Source organism: Capra hircus, chromosome 4, assembly GCF_001704415.2.
Source record: "Capra hircus breed San Clemente chromosome 4, ASM170441v1, whole genome shotgun sequence".
Lineage (NCBI taxonomy): Eukaryota > Metazoa > Chordata > Mammalia > Artiodactyla > Bovidae > Capra > Capra hircus.
In genome coordinates, this window is record NC_030811.1 from 28,079,141 (window position 1) to 28,096,676 (window position 17,536).

Genomic DNA, 17,536 nt, shown 5'->3' on the forward strand with positions numbered 1-17,536 from the left:
CTCACTAGGCGAGTAAAGAAGCTTCTGCTGCTGTCTAGCTGCACGTGGCAAGATTTCACGGCAACGTTCAACCAATTCCTAATCAGGGCCCAGGTCCCTCCACTATTTACTTCCCTCCTTTCCCTCGAGGTCTATATTAGAATGAGGTTAAGGGGTGTCAGAGGTTTACAGGCCCCCTATTGGGGGCCTCCAGCAGGAAAACCCCACGCTCAACTGGCCTCTCCTACCCAACAGTCCTCTCCGCCTCCTCCCCACATCCAAGTCTAGCCTGACAGGCTCTGAGGAGCCAGGCTCAGCAGCAACCTGCCAGGCTATAAAGCAAGCCATACGTCGCAGAAATGGCCAAGCGGAGCCAGTCAGGGACTTATTTATTTCCAATTCATCTGGACTATTGTTGGGGAAGATGGACATTATGGAGCCCACGTCCCTGGGAATGAGCACGGCAGGCAACAGTCAGGGGCCATCAAGCATCTGTCATTTAGAGGTTTAAAATCATAATGAAGGATTCAAGTGAAAAATATTCACTTACTGCCTACTAGTTGAGTAAGCCCCTCTGTCAAAAATCATTTTTTAAAGAGAACAAATTAGAAATGCTGCACAGGTTTCAAAAGGACGCAGGAATGGCCCCAAAGTAGACCTCCCGAACCAAGGAGCGGCTGCTCCAGCTGCCTCAGGAACAGCCCCCGGGCACACTGCCAGTCAGGGGGAGTCATCAGTTCATAACCACAACTCATATCCAGAAAAACACACGAGAAACATCCTGATTCTACCTATTTGTAAGGCCATGGTTTTTATCTGTCAGAGCTACACCTAAAGTCTCTTTGGAGTGGGGCTCGAGGTCTATATTAGAATGAGGAAATTGAAGACGACAGGTGACAGGAAAACCATCTGCCTGGCTCAGAGCTATGTGATGAGCTTTCTACATCCCTTCTCTATATCCAAAGACTTCCGATTTTTAAGAACTGCCAGGTGGAGGACAAATTCCACTGCTTCTGTAGAGACTTATTACTGGGGGATCCTAATGTGATTCCTGACATCAGGAGCTGAGAGCTGAAGAAAAAGGTCAGATAGGCTCTTTGCCTGATACGGGTGAGGGAGGGAGGTCAGACCTGGGAACGGATACTCCAGAAATCAGCAAAGGGGAATGAGAGGATGAAGGGGCCCCAACATTACATGGGGAGCCAGGAATAGAGGACCGTGCTAAGATCCTTACAGAAAAAGAAGTGTGAAGGCAGGAAGCTGTGAAAGGGCTCGGCACGTCGATGCAAGGGTGAGAAGTTCTTTGTGATGTATCATATGGAGGGTAGAGTAGGAAGTGAGACTGGAAATGGAAACATCCCTAAATGACATTATGATATTTTATACACAACCAGCTTTCTTTTCTCTTCACTTAAGGAGGCAGGAGCTCTCCTGCAGGCATCTGGGTACACGAGAGTCTGTGAGGTGACCACGACTGTGAACACAGAAAGCAGTTCTGACAGCACCATGAAAGATGGCAGAGACTAGAAGGAGCAGATCCACTTAAGACGCAGCTGCAATAATTGAGAGATAAGGAGCATACAGACTCATAGCCATGGGTAACACTGGGTAAAGGAAGATTTGGAAGCGGTAACTATGGCAGAATGAGGTGAACTTGGGATGGAGAGATTGCCGATACTAAAGTTTGAGATGATGACTGGGTGGTGACAATATTTAAGACCACCAAAAGGTACCAAGACGGTTTGTGGGCAGAGAAGAAAACCACATGGAGGCCAAAAACTACATTTTAGACCTAATAGCTGACACCTCTCTCCTGGCATCTCTATCTGGGGATTCCAGCAGTTGGAAGTACATCTGAAGGCAGAGACAGAAGCAAGGGATGGAAATATTCATATGTAAGAGGCCGCTGAAGCCACTGAGTGCATGAGGTCACACAGCAGGTGGAACCTCTCCTATCTCTGAAAGACAACTATGATCTGTACAATTCACATTAATATTAATCCAATCCTGCCAAGAGACATGTTTCTTATCTCACCAGATATTCAAATCTGTTCTTATTCAACTTTGCACATTTTGATGTAATCTTATCGCAGTTAGACTGTAGGCAGCTTGTGACAAGAGATGATACTTTATTCACATTTTACCTCCCAAAAGGTACCCAACCATCATGTGGCTTTTCTGGATTATTAGTTCCATGAGCACAGATGTTTTTAAGGTTCCAACCCCAATGTCTTGAACAAGGTGTGGTATGGAGTAGTTGCTCAAGAACTATTTGCTGAATAATAAAAATGAGTTGATTTCACCAGGCTTCCTCTTCTGGCTTTCTTATACTATCAAGTGATGAGGCATGATCAAAGCTTTAGGGGCTCAGTCCTCAAAGAGAATAAGCCTATTCAACCTTTGTCTTCCGAAAAGGGCCACCTGCTCATTAGCCCAGCCCAGTCCAATCACTTTTTACAGCCAGAAGAGGAGGGAAGGCAAAGCCACAGAAAAATTATCCAGTCCAAAAAGACTAGATTGGAGACAAAAACGGAGATTCCTATAGTAACAGGAGAAACTCAGGCACAGCTCCCCGTGGCACACACCTACGCAAGTGACCTGTTTCACGTGGCACTGCAGACCAGGCCTCTGCTAATTATCCCTAATGTCCTATTCATCAGCCTTAAATGGGATGAGCATAGTTCATCAAAAGCTCCTGCCAGAATGATTTCTCCCAGGGCGTGCCATATTTCAAAATGCTAATGATCAAAGTCGAAATGATGGAAGCCCTGTGACTACAGCAGCCTTCTTAAGCAGACATCAGCACTGATTCATCAAGGAAGGGAAACAAGGCAGAGGTCTTTGGATGAGCCTGCCAGCAACACTAGAAATGTGCGCAAGTAATGGCTGTCCTAGTCATCTTTCAGTCGCTAAGCTGTATCTGACTTTTGCAACCTCAGGGATGGTAGCCCACCAGGTTCCTCTGTCCATTGGGTTCTCCAGGCAAGAATACTGGGTGGGTTGCAACTTCCTTCTCCAGGGATCTTCCCCGATCAGGGATCAGACCCACATCTCCTGCACTGGCAGATGGATTCTTTACCACTGAGCCACCAGGGAACCCCAAGTATTGGTTATTCTGTATCAACTGTCAACTGGTCTGGAGATCACACGCATTAAAGCCTGGGAGAAGAAAGGAGGGGAAGAAAAAAAATGCAAGACAGACAAGACAGGCAGGGTGTCAGAGGTGAAAGAACATCAACATAAAACCCCAACTGATGGATTACTTTTCAAAGGAGCTTATCACTAAAGTACAAAACTTAAGAATGAGAACTCCAGTCAGGAGTCAACTGGCCAGACAGACGAAGATGCATCATTTGCATTTCCATCTCCATTGTCCTATGCCCTTCCGTCTGTGTCTTACCCTCTTCTGATGAGAGCATGGGTCTTTGGGTTTTGACCCTACCCTAAACCAGTAGGATCTCATTGTAACCCATCACATCCTTAAAGACTATTTCCCCCTTATAAAGTCACATTCTGAGGTTCCAAAATGACATGAATTCTAAGGGAACACTACTCAGCCCACTACACCTATCATCATGAAACCACCAGGAAAGACTGTCCAAGCCAGCAGTCCTTATAGGGTAGAACTGCAACTCTTAGCCGCATGCCAATGCAGCAGACCCAAGAGACGTAGGTTTGATCCCTGGACCAGGAAGATCCCTGGAGGAGGGCATGGCCACCCACTCCAGTATTCTTGCCTGGAGAATCCGATGGACAGAGAAGCCGGGCGAGCTACAGTCCATGGGGTCTCAGAGCTGGACACAACTGAGCGCGCACACAGGCGTATCTGAAAGCTTGCCAGAGGAAAGATAACTAGTCAGTGGAAGCAAGAAGGCAGTTCTAGGTATCAACAAAAGACCTTGATTCGGTAAGAATAAAACCTTTGCTCAGATTTTAAGTGTATTAAAACAAGGAGCACATGGCCTTTGAGCTCACAACCGCATGACCTCAATTATGAAGCCCTAAGACACCACTTGAGTCACCCAACTGTAACAAATTGGAGGAATTTCCACCTTGCTGCCAAGTCATGTCAGTCATGCCTGACTCTGTGCAACCCCATAGATGGCAGCCCACCAGGCTCCGCTGTCCCTGGGATTCTCCAGGCAAGAACACTGGAGTAGGTTGCCATTTCCTTCTCCAATGTGTGAAAGTGAAAAGTGAAAGTGAAGTCGCTCAGTCGTGTCTGACTCTTAGTGACCCCATGGACTGCAGTCTACCAGGCTCCTCCATCCATGGGATTTTCCAGGCAAGAGTACTGGAGTGGGGTGCCATTGCCTTCTCCAGAATTTCCACCTTAGAACCAGACAACTGTGCATACTACCCTCTTGTACACCCACAAGTTGTTCACGTCCTTAGGAAAGATAAGCAATTGGAAATATTAGCCTAACTTTCTGGACACATCAAAAACAGAGGCCACAGAAAGAAATCTTAAGAGTCTATGTCTAAAATTTGGACTCACTACTTTGGAATGATGTCTGATTTTGCAAATATAACAGAACCTTTCTTCCTAGAAAATTCATAGGTACTATCCCTATACAAACCCTTAGAAGATGAAACTACTACGGAAAAAATATTGTGAGAAAAGATAACAAGAGTTGGGTTTGCTTCCCAACAGAGCATGTCTGGGTAGTCTCACTTTACTCTCTTCCACACACTGTGAGATATTCTGTACATGATCACTGAGCCCAAGCTCAAAAGAATCTATTTGCTGTAAACCAAGAGGTATAGGAAGTTGGAAGATTTGCAATTCAGCACATTTTATAGGGTTTTTTGGCACATAAGGGTTATTTTTAAAGTAGGGAAAAAAGCCTGTCCTCTCCCTACCCCCAAACACAGCTGAGCTGATTCAGCACAAATCTCCCCCTAAAATAAAAGCCCAGTTTGCAGAGAACAGGCATGGAAAGTTCCAGCCCTAAGGATGATATTTCAGAATCTTGGGTGAAAAGATCAGGAGTGGGTGGCTTAAGACAAGACAACTGACGATCAGTTATAAATCTAAGGACTCTCACCAGAACCTACGAGCAACTTGGGAGTCCAGGGAAGAAGGTCTTTAAACCAAGTAAGGTCTAACAGTACCCAGAGATAGCAGATCTTGAGGATCCTGGTATCTAACAAACCATTTCCCACAGGTAAGCCTACAGAAGAAATTTTCAGAAATACAGTTTCAATTTCTGGTTTCTTTATTTATATAAGATGTCCTTTCTGAAGAAGGCATAAGAATATACTTCATACAAATACCATACTTCACCAAAGAGCTACATGCTCAGCTCAACACCCTGATGGTCTCTAAAGCACAGAGGTACTCTGCCCCACCTACAGATAAAACCAAGAGCTCATCGGAAGAACTCTCAAGTGGCAGCCAGGAGAATGCTACCTTGCTGGGAACAACTGAGTTTCCAGAAACTCTACAGTCATTTCTGTTAATTACCTGCACCAGACAAGAGAGCTGATGAGTCCAGCCAAGAGGTCAATGGCATTTCCAATGACCCCTGGTCTCCTGTGGTGCACGGACACGTTCTCATCCAGTCCAAGTGGGAGAAGTCTTACTCGGAAAAGGTATGGTCAGAAAATACGAGCCAATTCAAAACATCTCGATTTGGTGAATATCTTCAGCCATTTATTCAAAAAATTTACAGCCACACTGATGGTAACAGCTGGCACTGAGAAGGCAAGGACAAGCAACCTCGCATAAACCTGTCAATTTAAATCACAATGCATTCACAACCCTAGGGCCTGTTTTGATCATTAATGTAGAGGACTTTTCCATGGCGTGAGTGAATCACATTAATATGAAGTGAAAAATGTGGAGATGACAAAGGAAATGTTTATAAAAACCAAACTAAACTGCATCAGGGGTAATTAAGAACAAGAATCCCCAGACTGCCAGCTTTGTACTTAACACAGAGGATTAAGTTAACACACAGCAAAAGTATTTTTGCGACGCAGCCTGTGAGAAGAGTAAATGAATTCTCCAGGAAGCCCCACACCCTTGAAGAGCACCCACCGGCTGAGCTGAGTGCCGCGTCGGCTAAGGAAGGCTACACGGGGTCTCCTCAGGGTCTCGTGCTCACACAGGCACTGGAGCACTGAGTGTGCTCCTCAACCTGCGGGGGGCCCTGCCGAAGATTAAGAAAGAAAAAAGTAACCTGCCCTTTCCCTTCTCCCAGAAGCCTCACCTCTGCCAGAAGATGGAAGAGAAAGTAAAATCGAGCTCCACCCTGGCTTAACACTGTTTGCTATGACCTCACATCATCTGTGGAACTGAAGAAGATCATGTAATCTGACACGGGCTTCTCGGAGGAGCAATCTGAGGAAACATCATTTCACAGGGACATCTCAAAGACTCATGAGATAATGTCTAGAGGGCTGAAGGCATTCAGAGAGTTGATCCCTGGTGCTCTGACCACCTGCGGCTATCTGTGCACAAGGATGCTGTGGCGGCAGAGAAGCAACTTCTCACAGCAGGTAGGGTGTCATACCCAAGAATGGTCATACCCCCAAAGTCCCCTGACCCTGGCCATCTACACACCAGTCAGCACACACAACAGGAAAGCAGGCCTTTCCGGACACCCTTTAGTATTAGAAGCATCATTAAAAGCATGGACATCTGGGGTAAGTTTCGGTTTCTATGTCTATAAAATAGGAATGATACATATATCTTTCAGGGCAGAGGTGAAGATTTTACAAAGTGAAAACAAAATTCAGTGTGTACCAGGAACAACCAACTCAATAAATGACAGCTCTAACTTTTTAAGCTAAAATGAGCACTATATGAAGTGCTGTAAAAAAGCAAGTCTTTAGTTCATGCTACATACATATTGGAATGGCATGAAAATCACGCACAGGTAGCCACCGAAGAACAAATGAGCCGTATCTTCTATAGTCGACCTAGACTTTCAGAGTATTTTATCCCAGAGAAGCAAGGCTATTAACAGTGGTTGGGTTGCCAGCTTGGCTCATAAAAGCACATTAACTCAGAATAGAGATAATATCGTTTACATACTATACCAACCATTCTGAAAAGTGAGAACAGATTTTTCATGAGGTTTGGTCTTGAACCTGCTGGAATTGTTAAATCTGGCACACAGAGAAATCATTCCCACCTACCACCCAAAAGCTCCACACCCCCAAAACCATGACCCTCAAGTAAAATAGGCTTCCAAAAAGAGAACAATCTAAAGCAGTAATTCCCTAATTTATAGCCCAATAACTTTTCAAATGTCTGCATTTATCAAGAAAATTACCTAATTTTGAGTGCCTAAAAAGAGTCTGCATAGTTTACAGAACAAATTTTAATGACATAAAAAGCACACAAAGTCAGCTACTGGTTTACAAATGAGCCTCATTCCCCAGTTTACTTATTCAACGAAAACAGTGGTAAAATCTTTAGGGAATAGATGAACTGCTGCAGGGTGGGGGTTGGGGATAGAACTTCTAGAGGCAGGATAGCCTGGATTGAGCATCTTTCTACTCCCAGCGCTGAATCTTCATTGGAATTTCATTTCATCCACCATTTCTGACCCTTCAATGGTCCAAACAGGTTACAGCTTTGAACACAATGGTCCCCTTGGTGACAAAAATCCCACAATCAAGGGATAGAAGTTACAGTGATTCACATGTCGTTTGTAAATGCTGTATTAAACAGATTAAAAAATATTTAGAGATTCTATGAAATAGCTGTGGAAAATTCCCAATGAAGATTCCCAGCTACCATCACCTTATTCCACTGAGAGCAAAATGACTTAGACATACAAACTCTTGCTTTCCTAGGGCTGACAATCTCTAAATATTAAGCAAAAAAAAAATACACAGAGAAAGAAACTGTTCTTGCGATCAGAATAGGACTGTAGCTCTGGTTCTCTTACAAGTGCATCACATCTCATCATCTTACACAAACTAAGGATGCCATTTTGGAAAACTACAGGACACGCTGAAGTTACCAAGGATCCCAAGTGTCCACTACACTGGGACCATGAAGAACCCCAGAAGAAAGTAGTCAGGCAGTTCTCTCCTCCATGCATATTCCCTGAGTCAAATCTGAGTGAAGGCACAGATGGCAGATGGCAAACAGGGGGATGGGGAGGGCATTCGACCAAGCAGTGTGGCAATTCAGACAGCTTCTGAAACTCTTCCAGGATATACACATCTTCTACCTCTTCCTCAAACCACACAAAATACAAACACACACAAATGTATACTCAAACACAAGCGCATACTCATTCTGTGGAAGTGGGTATCAGGTAACACCCAAATCTGGGCAAGAGCAAATTAGTTGCCCATGGATTACATCTCTTGACCTCACCTGAAAAAGTCAGGCTATGCTAGATTCTACATGAAGGCAGTATCATTAAACAAAACAAAATCTTAATAGGCATCTGGAAAAACATGACTGACTAGTTTTATGGCAGATTCTCATCCAAGAGAGAGGAAAGGCAAATAATATTCCCAGCTCCGAAATGATAAAACCAAGACTCAGAGAGGTGCCTGGTTACTTTAATTAAGGCATTTAGCCAGAATTAAATCTGGCGAGTGAACCAAAGTGCATTTCCATAACTGAAATGGAGGCCACTGAATCTAACAAAGCACCGCACCACTTTACCTTCAATCTTATTTCTCTACATTCTAGAAATCCCTGCAAACTGTCTTATTATAGACTCTCCGGGATGGTCAAATAATAGTCTGGGCAGAGAAGATGATTTTTACCTCCATTATCTTGCTTAAGCTGTGACAGGCAGCCCTAATCAGCTTCCGTGCACACGGGCACACACAGGCCCGCATGCACCCTCTCGGTGCCTCTTAATCACTACATGCTGCTCTCAACAGCTGCAGAGGTCTGAAGGGAATTGGCAGAAATGTATGATGATGTGCGGGCCACCGCCCTGAGGCAGCCACTGCCCTGTCTGCTCCCAGACTCCAGAGCACATGGGTGTTTGCTGTTGCAACTGATGGGCCCAGAAGACAGGCAAGTGGTTTCAGGTGGTGAGTCAGGAAAAGCAGTTTGCATCAGGAATGTTCTAGCCCAGCAGAGCTGAGCTGCATCCTTCTCCCTACGTGGGGATACAGTATTCATCATTTATACAGTGTCACCATGGGGGACAAAACTTGGGCTCAGCACAAACAGAATCCAATCAACTCTGATGCAGAGGCACCAGTAAATGAGGTTTCTCCCACCAAGAAGGAGACTAATTGCTTAAGAATTGCCACCAAATCTGACACTGGAGGTTAGTCCTTTTATCCTGAGACGGAGGACTTTACAAAGGCCCAGCAGGCACACGGTGTTTGAGAGCAGGGCCCTGGACTAACCTAAAACCATTTAGCAGCTGCTACCCTGAGCTGTGATCTATGCTCCCAGAGATGAAGCAGAATCCGGGAGGGCAATATTCAAACCAAGCAGGTGGAGGCCATAACACAGGCCACACAACTGGCTGCCCATGAAGTGAATATGCACTGCTACCCCTTTCAATGTGATTCTTGGATGGATTTCAATAGATATGCATGCATACGTATGGAGGCTGGCGGGGTGGGGAATGGGATTCCTTGCTTGTCTCTATGCCATTGTTTATGAGCCAGTAAATGAGTGATATGGTATCAACTTTGTGAAATAGAGATGTTAGACATTCGATCAGATAACAGGAGATCTAGAAATTGAAAGAGGCTTAAAGCCATCATTCGCACTACACTTCATGAATGAATACAACATTCTGTCAAGTTTTATACAATGACAAATGAGCCTATTTTCCGAAGGAACCTGAGGAGATTTAATACTCATGTTAGGGAATCCAGTTTGGTGTCTCTACCTCAAAATTAGCAATTTCATCTTATGCCCAGCTTCAAAATCTCTTGCTATAATTTATCATTCTAGTGACTATGGTATATAATAAAATGGCTTATATTTATATTTATTTTTACACTACTTTGACAAACCTCTCACAACTCCCATCATTTAAAAACCTTCATGGAGGTAAAGAATGCTAATATGGCTTCAACATGCTGAGGCCAGACTTAGAACCATGGCCTTTCTGAACCCACAACAAAAGTTGGCCAAAAACATAACATTTCCTGGAAGAATTCCCACCAAAACAAAGTAAGGAGAAGACAAATCACAGTCCTTCTCCACAAATTTCTCTCAATTACCAAAGGAAATACTCCAACTCATTCCCTCTCTTTACCCAGGACACAAAGAAATGCTCGGCAAAGGCAGGGTGGGGAGGTCAAGGAAAGTCAGGGGAAGATCAGAGGTTAATGATCCGCTTGACAGAACGGCAAGTTCTGCAGCTCCTAGAACATTCTGCTCTGACAACCCAAGGAAATGCCCTCTGAGGGCCTCCAGGCTCCACCAGAAAGTCTCCCCAAGAACCACCAGGAAACTATGCTCTCTTCCCCACCAAGGCAGGCTCCCTCTTCTCCACAGAAATAGGGAAAGCAGTAAAGAGCAGCCACCTTCTTTCCCTAGCAAATCCCACAGCCCCAACTTTTAATGGAGGTGGCTGGAGAGAAGCGGAGAGCCAAGTGAATGGAGCTCAGGGCAATATGCAATTACTGAAACTGGAATTGAGCCTGGACCCTGGAAAGAACTCGCCGTGAGCGCCTTGGCAATCACACCGTGGTCAGGGCCCCAATTTTAGACTTCTCCCGAGGGATGTCACTTCCTGAGACAGAGGCACACCTCTCTTTGTATCAAAGTAAAATCACTTGACTTGGGGAAGGCAAGTCATCTATCTGCCGGTCTTTGGGATTCCGTCAGAAGGGCTGAGCTTAAAACAACACACAACTATTTGTAAATAGGTTTCTGTCATCGCTTACCTTCTTCCCAATGAGCTTCTTCCGCAGAAATTCCCGGGCTTCAAACATGTAGGGAATGTCATAGAGGGGACGGAGTTTCTTGTTCTTATCCTTAAAGCAAAATAAAATATCACATCAGGAATGGGAAATCAAAGCAAAAACTGAGACAGGAACACAGCCAAGAGCACAAGATACAGACAGTGCACCTGAAGGAGGCTCTGTCTTCTAGCATCACAAATATTGAATAACTGCTGGATACATAGTGAGTGATTAAGTATTTGGTTGCTTTACAGGGAACAAAATTATCTTTTACAAATGACAGGCTCAAAAATAAGCAATGAATTGTTTACGCAACAGGAATCAACCTGAATGTTCCTCAACAGGGAAACAGCTATCTAAACTGCAACATAAAAGCAGCTCACTGAGTTATCAGGGCCCTTCTAATATTTACAGATATACTATAAATCTCATTCTATTACTCTATAAGCCTTTATTAAGCATGTACCAACTATTAGCCCCAGACAAAGCACTATGTAAAGGTATGTTATAATCCTGGACGTAAAATCCTTGTAACCTAACAATAATAATAGCAGAAATCCTGTAACTATGAAGTAACACGAAGCAGTTGTGAATAAGCACTGAATTATGTGATACAGATGAGGGAATAAGTGCTATTAGAATTCAGGGAAGTGGAAAGAAAGAAGTAATCGGGAGATGTTTCATTGACAAGGTGGGACTTAACATGAGTTTGCAGGATAGAAATGAACTAGGAAGAAAACTAGAGATGGGGAAAAAAGCAAAAGGAGAGAGGCAGGAACAAACAGTGTTTCAATAGACAAATAATGCAATCAATCCCTTCGTTATTTCTTGGAGCTCAGACTGCCCCCAAAAGAGGTGTTTTGAGCAAAACAACTGAGATGAAGAGAGAGGGTCCAGATAAAGGCGATAGAACTGGGGACTGACAGGACCTTGAGAGACGTGAGAACTCGTTTAAGAAATGAATCAACAGCAACTGACAGGGGAATGGACAGTGCGGATAAAGGAGAAGGAACCTGAGGAGTTTGGGGGTGGGGTAGGACAGGGTATGCAGGACCAGAGCATGTGAATAAGAAACTGGGGGATGCTGGCTCGATTGGTTGGCATGGTCAGTGCTTCCCCCGCTGGCCCGAGTTCCATGGACGCTGGCTCAACTGGTTGGCATGGTCAATGCTTCCCCCGCTGGCCCCTTGAGCTCCATGGACGCTAGCTCGACTGGTTGGCATGGTCAATGCTTCCCCCGCTGGCCCCCTGAGTTCCATGGACGCTAGCTCGACTGGTTGGCATGGTCAATGCTTCCCCCGCTGGCCCCTTGAGTTCCACGGACGCTGGCTCGACTGGTTGGCATGGTCAATGCTTCCCCCGCTGGCCCCTGAGTTCCATGGGAACAGAGATCACGTCCCTTTCTGTTGTCCTCTGTGACCCCAGACCCCAGTATGCAGTGCCTCCCTTATAGTATGTATTCAGAAGCACTACCAAAAGAAAGATGCAGAATCATACATGAGAACAAGCATGGCATCTGCATGAACACATATTTGGAGAAGAAAAAAATCAGAGAGAAAAAGAGAAAATTAAGCAATAACCTCCAACCCAGATGCATGTCACTGCTTCCCATTCTGTATGATTAGTCCACCTGGGCTCAAGTTTGTTTTGCCATCTCTTATATACCTGACACAACAAGATCTCTATGTAATTCAGTCTGTACTTAAAGTATTCAAATTACAGTCTCTTAAGCATCCAACTACACTCCAATTAAGAACACTTATCATTTTCATCCTAATGACAATTCTGAGGTCAAAGGCATCAAAATAGAGGTTTTCCCTTAGACCCAAAGCAAGACTTGGCCTCCAGAACACATCACTTAAACATTTCAGTTCACTGATATCACCGAGAATATGCACAATTCTTTGAGTTCAAGCTTCATATATACCAACTGCCTTCTCATTTCTCTGGGTTAAAAAATAAATAAAGGCAGCAGGATCACTGCAGTGCTCCTCAAAGAAGTGAAGACACTTTCAGAATTGAAGGTGAGTCTTTTTTCCTTTTGCGAGTTGAGGTGTGAGAATCTACACACTCTGAACAGGAACAACTGGGATTTCTAAACTCTGATCAAGTCATATGGTGGCATGACTGCTGCCTAATAAGTATAGCCCTAAACATGAACTTCTTTTAAAGAAATAACCCACCACTGAGATTTCCTTATAGTGGGTCACTATTGAGAAGCCCTGAAGTAGAGTTTATGACAGCACTATTCATAGCGTAAGAAAGATTGCTAGACAGAAGATACTAGGCGTCAGTAATGAACAGAATTTTAAATAAAGATTTTTAAATCAATGATTTTAAATCAATGATTATCAGAATCAGCCATCAGGAGCAAAACAGTCCCAATGTATTCATATTATTCCTCTAGCAATACAGGGCAATCTATTCAGAGAGGAGGTATGTGATTACTAAGTGAACATTTGCTTTTTTTTAATGACTTAAACAAAATAACTAAAATTTCCCTTCCACAGCCTTAGGATATGCCATAGAACCTGATATTAGAAGCTTACCCTGCTTATTCTGAAACACCACCGAGGTAAAGGCAAGGCCACTTGACTGGAACTCCAAAACCAGGAAAGGTAAGAAACAGTTTCAGGAAGCTTTTCAAATAAGGGCCATGGGATGAGACACACCTCAATGTGCGAACATGGCAGCCTGGACAAGAAAGGCGCTTGACTGGACTGGGCTGAGCCAAGACACTCTCAAAAGAAGAAAACAATACATCAAAAATCCCAGCAAAAACCAGGGTGACCTGAGCCTGACTGTATGTCTCTCATGAACCTAGGAAAGAACTAATAGCACAGGCAGAAAACAAGATATCACAAGTGAAAACAGAATGATCTTGTTCCTCTAACCCTTCAGATCTAGTAGCTATTGACATCTGTAAACATCTTACAAGAGAGATATTAGAAGTCCCTAAGAAACTACAAAATAAAAGCAATTCCTCCAAATTACCAGGTACATAAAAGCCTTTGAAATCTCTAAGAGGCAATTGAGGTATGGAATGTATTCTGAGAAAACAAGACTTTAGCTGAATCTTGCCTGCTAAAATGGACTGTCTAGTTTAGATTCTAATCTACATGGAAATGCTTTTTCTAAAAAATAAATAAATACAGAAAAGAATGCTTGATTTTTCTGGTGGGTGGATAATACACAAACCAGTATGTGCTGTAATCACTGTTCATCCTGAGAAGTGACTCTGTATGTAGGCCTGGCAAGGACTCGCATTATAGGTAACTTCAATCATTTTACTTCTTGGCTGGGGAAGGAAGCCCAGTACCAGCATCTCAGCATCCAAAGACATGCCTGGCATCCTCCCCCACCCTCAGGATCTTACCTCCTAAAACGAGGTCTCTGGTTAACACTCATCTGGAGGGAACAGAAGGGATCCCTAACACGACTAAGTGACTAACACACACTACTAATCAAGGTCTTTATTCTCAACCCCATCTCAGGCCTACATTTTATCCAGCCCATCTTGTAGCCAAAAAGCTGTAGCCAAAAATTTTACTGGACCCAAGGATCCTGGAGGAGTTCTTAAAACAAGGCTCAATAAACACAAACCATGAAAAGATTGATAAACGTGACTCCAGTAAAATTTTAGAGTTCTTTACTAACCCATGAACAAACCGATAGGCCAAAGCACAGACTCAGTAGCTGATAAGTGAAACGGATAAAGAAAAAGGCAGAACCAGGTGAGAGAGAACTGGAATACTGAGCCACAGGCATTGACTTCCCAGTGAGGCTTACCCTCATCACATTACATTTTAACAGACTCAAAAGAGGTATGGGATGCAGTCATCTGGAGAAAGGCAGAGAGGACAGCCAGTGCAAAGGCCTCGAGTTAGGAGATGTCTGGTGGGTGGAAGGAACAGCAGAGGCATCACTGTGGCCACAGCACAGAGCAAGAGGGAAGAACAACAGACAAAGACACATCTGACTTAACATCTAAAGGATGTTTGGCTACTGTGCTCAGAACAGGCACTAAAGCAAAGAAAGGAGAAAACAATGGAAGACTGATGAGGAGATTATGGGATTAATCTCAGTGGGAAATGATGGTAGATTACATCAAGAAGGAGCAGTGAGAGAGTAAGAAGTGGTTAGAATCTGGGAATATTCTGAAAGTGGGTAGATGGAATGTGAGAAGAGAAAAAAGGGAGAAGTCAAGCATGAAGGTAAAGGAGTAACTGGTGGGGTGGGGGGTTATCACATAAGATGAGGAAGACCACAGGTAGAGGGAGGGGGGTAAGAACAGGAGTTCGATTACCGGCACGCTAAACTCTCAAGTTGAGGTGTTGCGTAGGCAGTGTGGGTTTGGAGAAAAGCTCTGAGCTGGTAATTTACATTTGGGAGTGGTTAGCATATAGGTGGGCTGCCGTCTATGGGGTCACACAGAGTCGGACACGATTGAAGTGACTTAGCAGCAGCAGCAGCAGCATATAGGTCGGAGAAGACAATGGCAACCCACTCCAGTCCTCTTGCCTGGAGGGTCCCATGGACGGAGGAGCCTGGTGGGCTGCAGCCCATGGGGTCGCTAAGAGTCGGGCATGACTGAGCGACGTCACTTTCACTTTTCACTTTCATGCACTGGAGAAGGAAATGGCAACCCATGTCAGTTTTCTTGCCTGGAGAATCCCAGGGACGGGGGAGCCTAGTGGGCTGCCGTCTATGGGGTCGCACAGAGTCGGACACGACTGAAGCGTATCAGCAGCAGCAGCAGCAGCATATAGGTGGTATTTAAAGCAAAGAGACTGAGAAGCACAGAGGACTAGGGCATTTTAACATTAAAAGGTGAGGAGTAAGTGAAGGAATGAAAAACAGGAGACTGAGAAGGAGCAATCAGTGATCTCAGCAGGAAAAAGGACGAATGTTTCATCCAAGTCAAGGAAAAAAAGTGAACTGAGGAGGGAAAGACCGGCTGTGTCAACGCACAAGGCAAGTGACTAAGATCCACGGGATTAAGCTAAGTGTGGGTCATCCGTAACCTGGCAAGATTAATTATGGTGAAGCAGTAGGAAAGCCTGACGGGGAATGGGAAGAGAAAAAGCGGACAAAGTGAGTACATGTGATACTTCAGAAAGTTCTGCTACAAAACATAAAGACATTATGTGGTAGCTGGCAGAGGAAACAGGGTGAAGAGAAGGGGTTTTGGTTTCCGGTTTTAGAGGGAAGAAATCATAGGCACAGTTCCCGTGGAAAGCCAGTAAGTGATAATGCAGAAGGAAGAGGAGAGAACTGTTAATACAATGTCTTTACATAGGGAAGGAGGGGGTGGCTTTTCACAGGAGCTCCAATAATTCACCCTAAAGTGTGTGGATGCAGATACTGTTAGGTGGGTACATGTGGTAGTGAGAGTTATTGGAATCATCAAGAGAAACAACCCAACAGAAAAACTGGCCAAAAGGTATGAACAGGCATTTCAGGAAAGAACGGCAGCGAGGCATTCAGCATAGAAAGAAAGGTATCACTTCATTAATAACCAGGGCATTGTAAGTTGAGATACTGTAGGACATTTGACTATACTGTCAAACTCTAAAAATGAGGATGTAGGGGTACGGGTATGCTGTAACCACCGATGGGAATATAATATGGTTTGGCCACTATGGCACGTTCATCTGGTGCTACTCCATGTACACACTCTTATGAGGTTGAAGTTAGAGATATACATCCCTAATACTTAGGAAATTCTCCTTGCCGTGCTTACTTGCTCAGTCGTGTCCGACTCTTTGCAACCCCATGGACTGTAGCCCACCAGGCTCCTCTATCCATGGGAATTCTCCACACAAGGATACTGGAGTGGGTTGCCATGCCCTCCTCTAGGGGAGCTTCCCAACCCAGGTCTCAAACTCAGGTCTGCATTGCAGGCAGATTCTTTGCTGTCTGAGCCACCAGGAAAGCCCAAAAATACTGGAGTAGGTAGCCTATCCCTCTTCCAAGGGATCTTCCTGACCCAGGAATTGAACCGGGGTCTCCTGCATTGCAGGCGGGGTTGTTTCCCAGCTGAGATACCAAAGAAGCCCAAGGAAATTCTTCTTACAGGTAGGTATATACCAAAGAGAAGCCTGGCTCGTGCAGGACAAGGAAGGCAGTGCTCATGTTTATGGTACAATCACAGAGCAGAACACAGAGCAGTTAGTCTAAATGAGAGCAACACACTAAAACAAGTCTGGAAAACACCATTGAGCAGCAAAGTGAGCTGCAGAATGATAGTGGTTTAAATACAGACTAAAAAACAACATTATTCCTAGAGCTATGTAAACAGCCAAAATACAAAAATACCTTGAAATGAAGGTCAATGGTTGGTTACTGATGCGGGATAGGCAAAGGAAGGAACAGAAGAGGAAAGAGACAGGGTCGAGGATGAGCGCCCAAGCACTTTATCTGCAAGGCTGTGTCTTTAAAGAGAGGAGGATCTGAGCAACATGGTACAACATCAAGGCAGAAGAAGGAAAGTTTGCTGTATTCTTCTATAATGTCAGGGCCTTTTTAAACTAAAAAATGATTAGGGATAGGAAAACTCCACACCTGGTTTGGTCAGCTTTTCCCTTGGCTCACAATGTCTCCTACTTTTATTTCTCTCAGAGGTAGAATAATTGGCCATTCTTTTCCTCATAAGAAATGCATTAAATTCCTTTTTCCCCCCTTCTCTCAAAATAAT

The 17,536-nt window shown here is 44.3% G+C and overlaps 1 protein-coding gene across 1 annotated transcript in view; it reads right to left on the minus strand.

Moving 5' to 3' along the window:
• SND1 (staphylococcal nuclease and tudor domain containing 1) overlaps positions 1 to 17,536 on the minus strand; it is a 420,683-nt gene that overhangs the window by 257,784 nt on the left and 145,363 nt on the right. Inside the window, exon 11 of the mRNA XM_005679432.3 lies at positions 10,822 to 10,911. Coding sequence (XP_005679489.3) covers positions 10,822 to 10,911 — 90 coding nt within the window. The remainder of the gene's footprint in view (positions 1 to 10,821; positions 10,912 to 17,536) is intronic.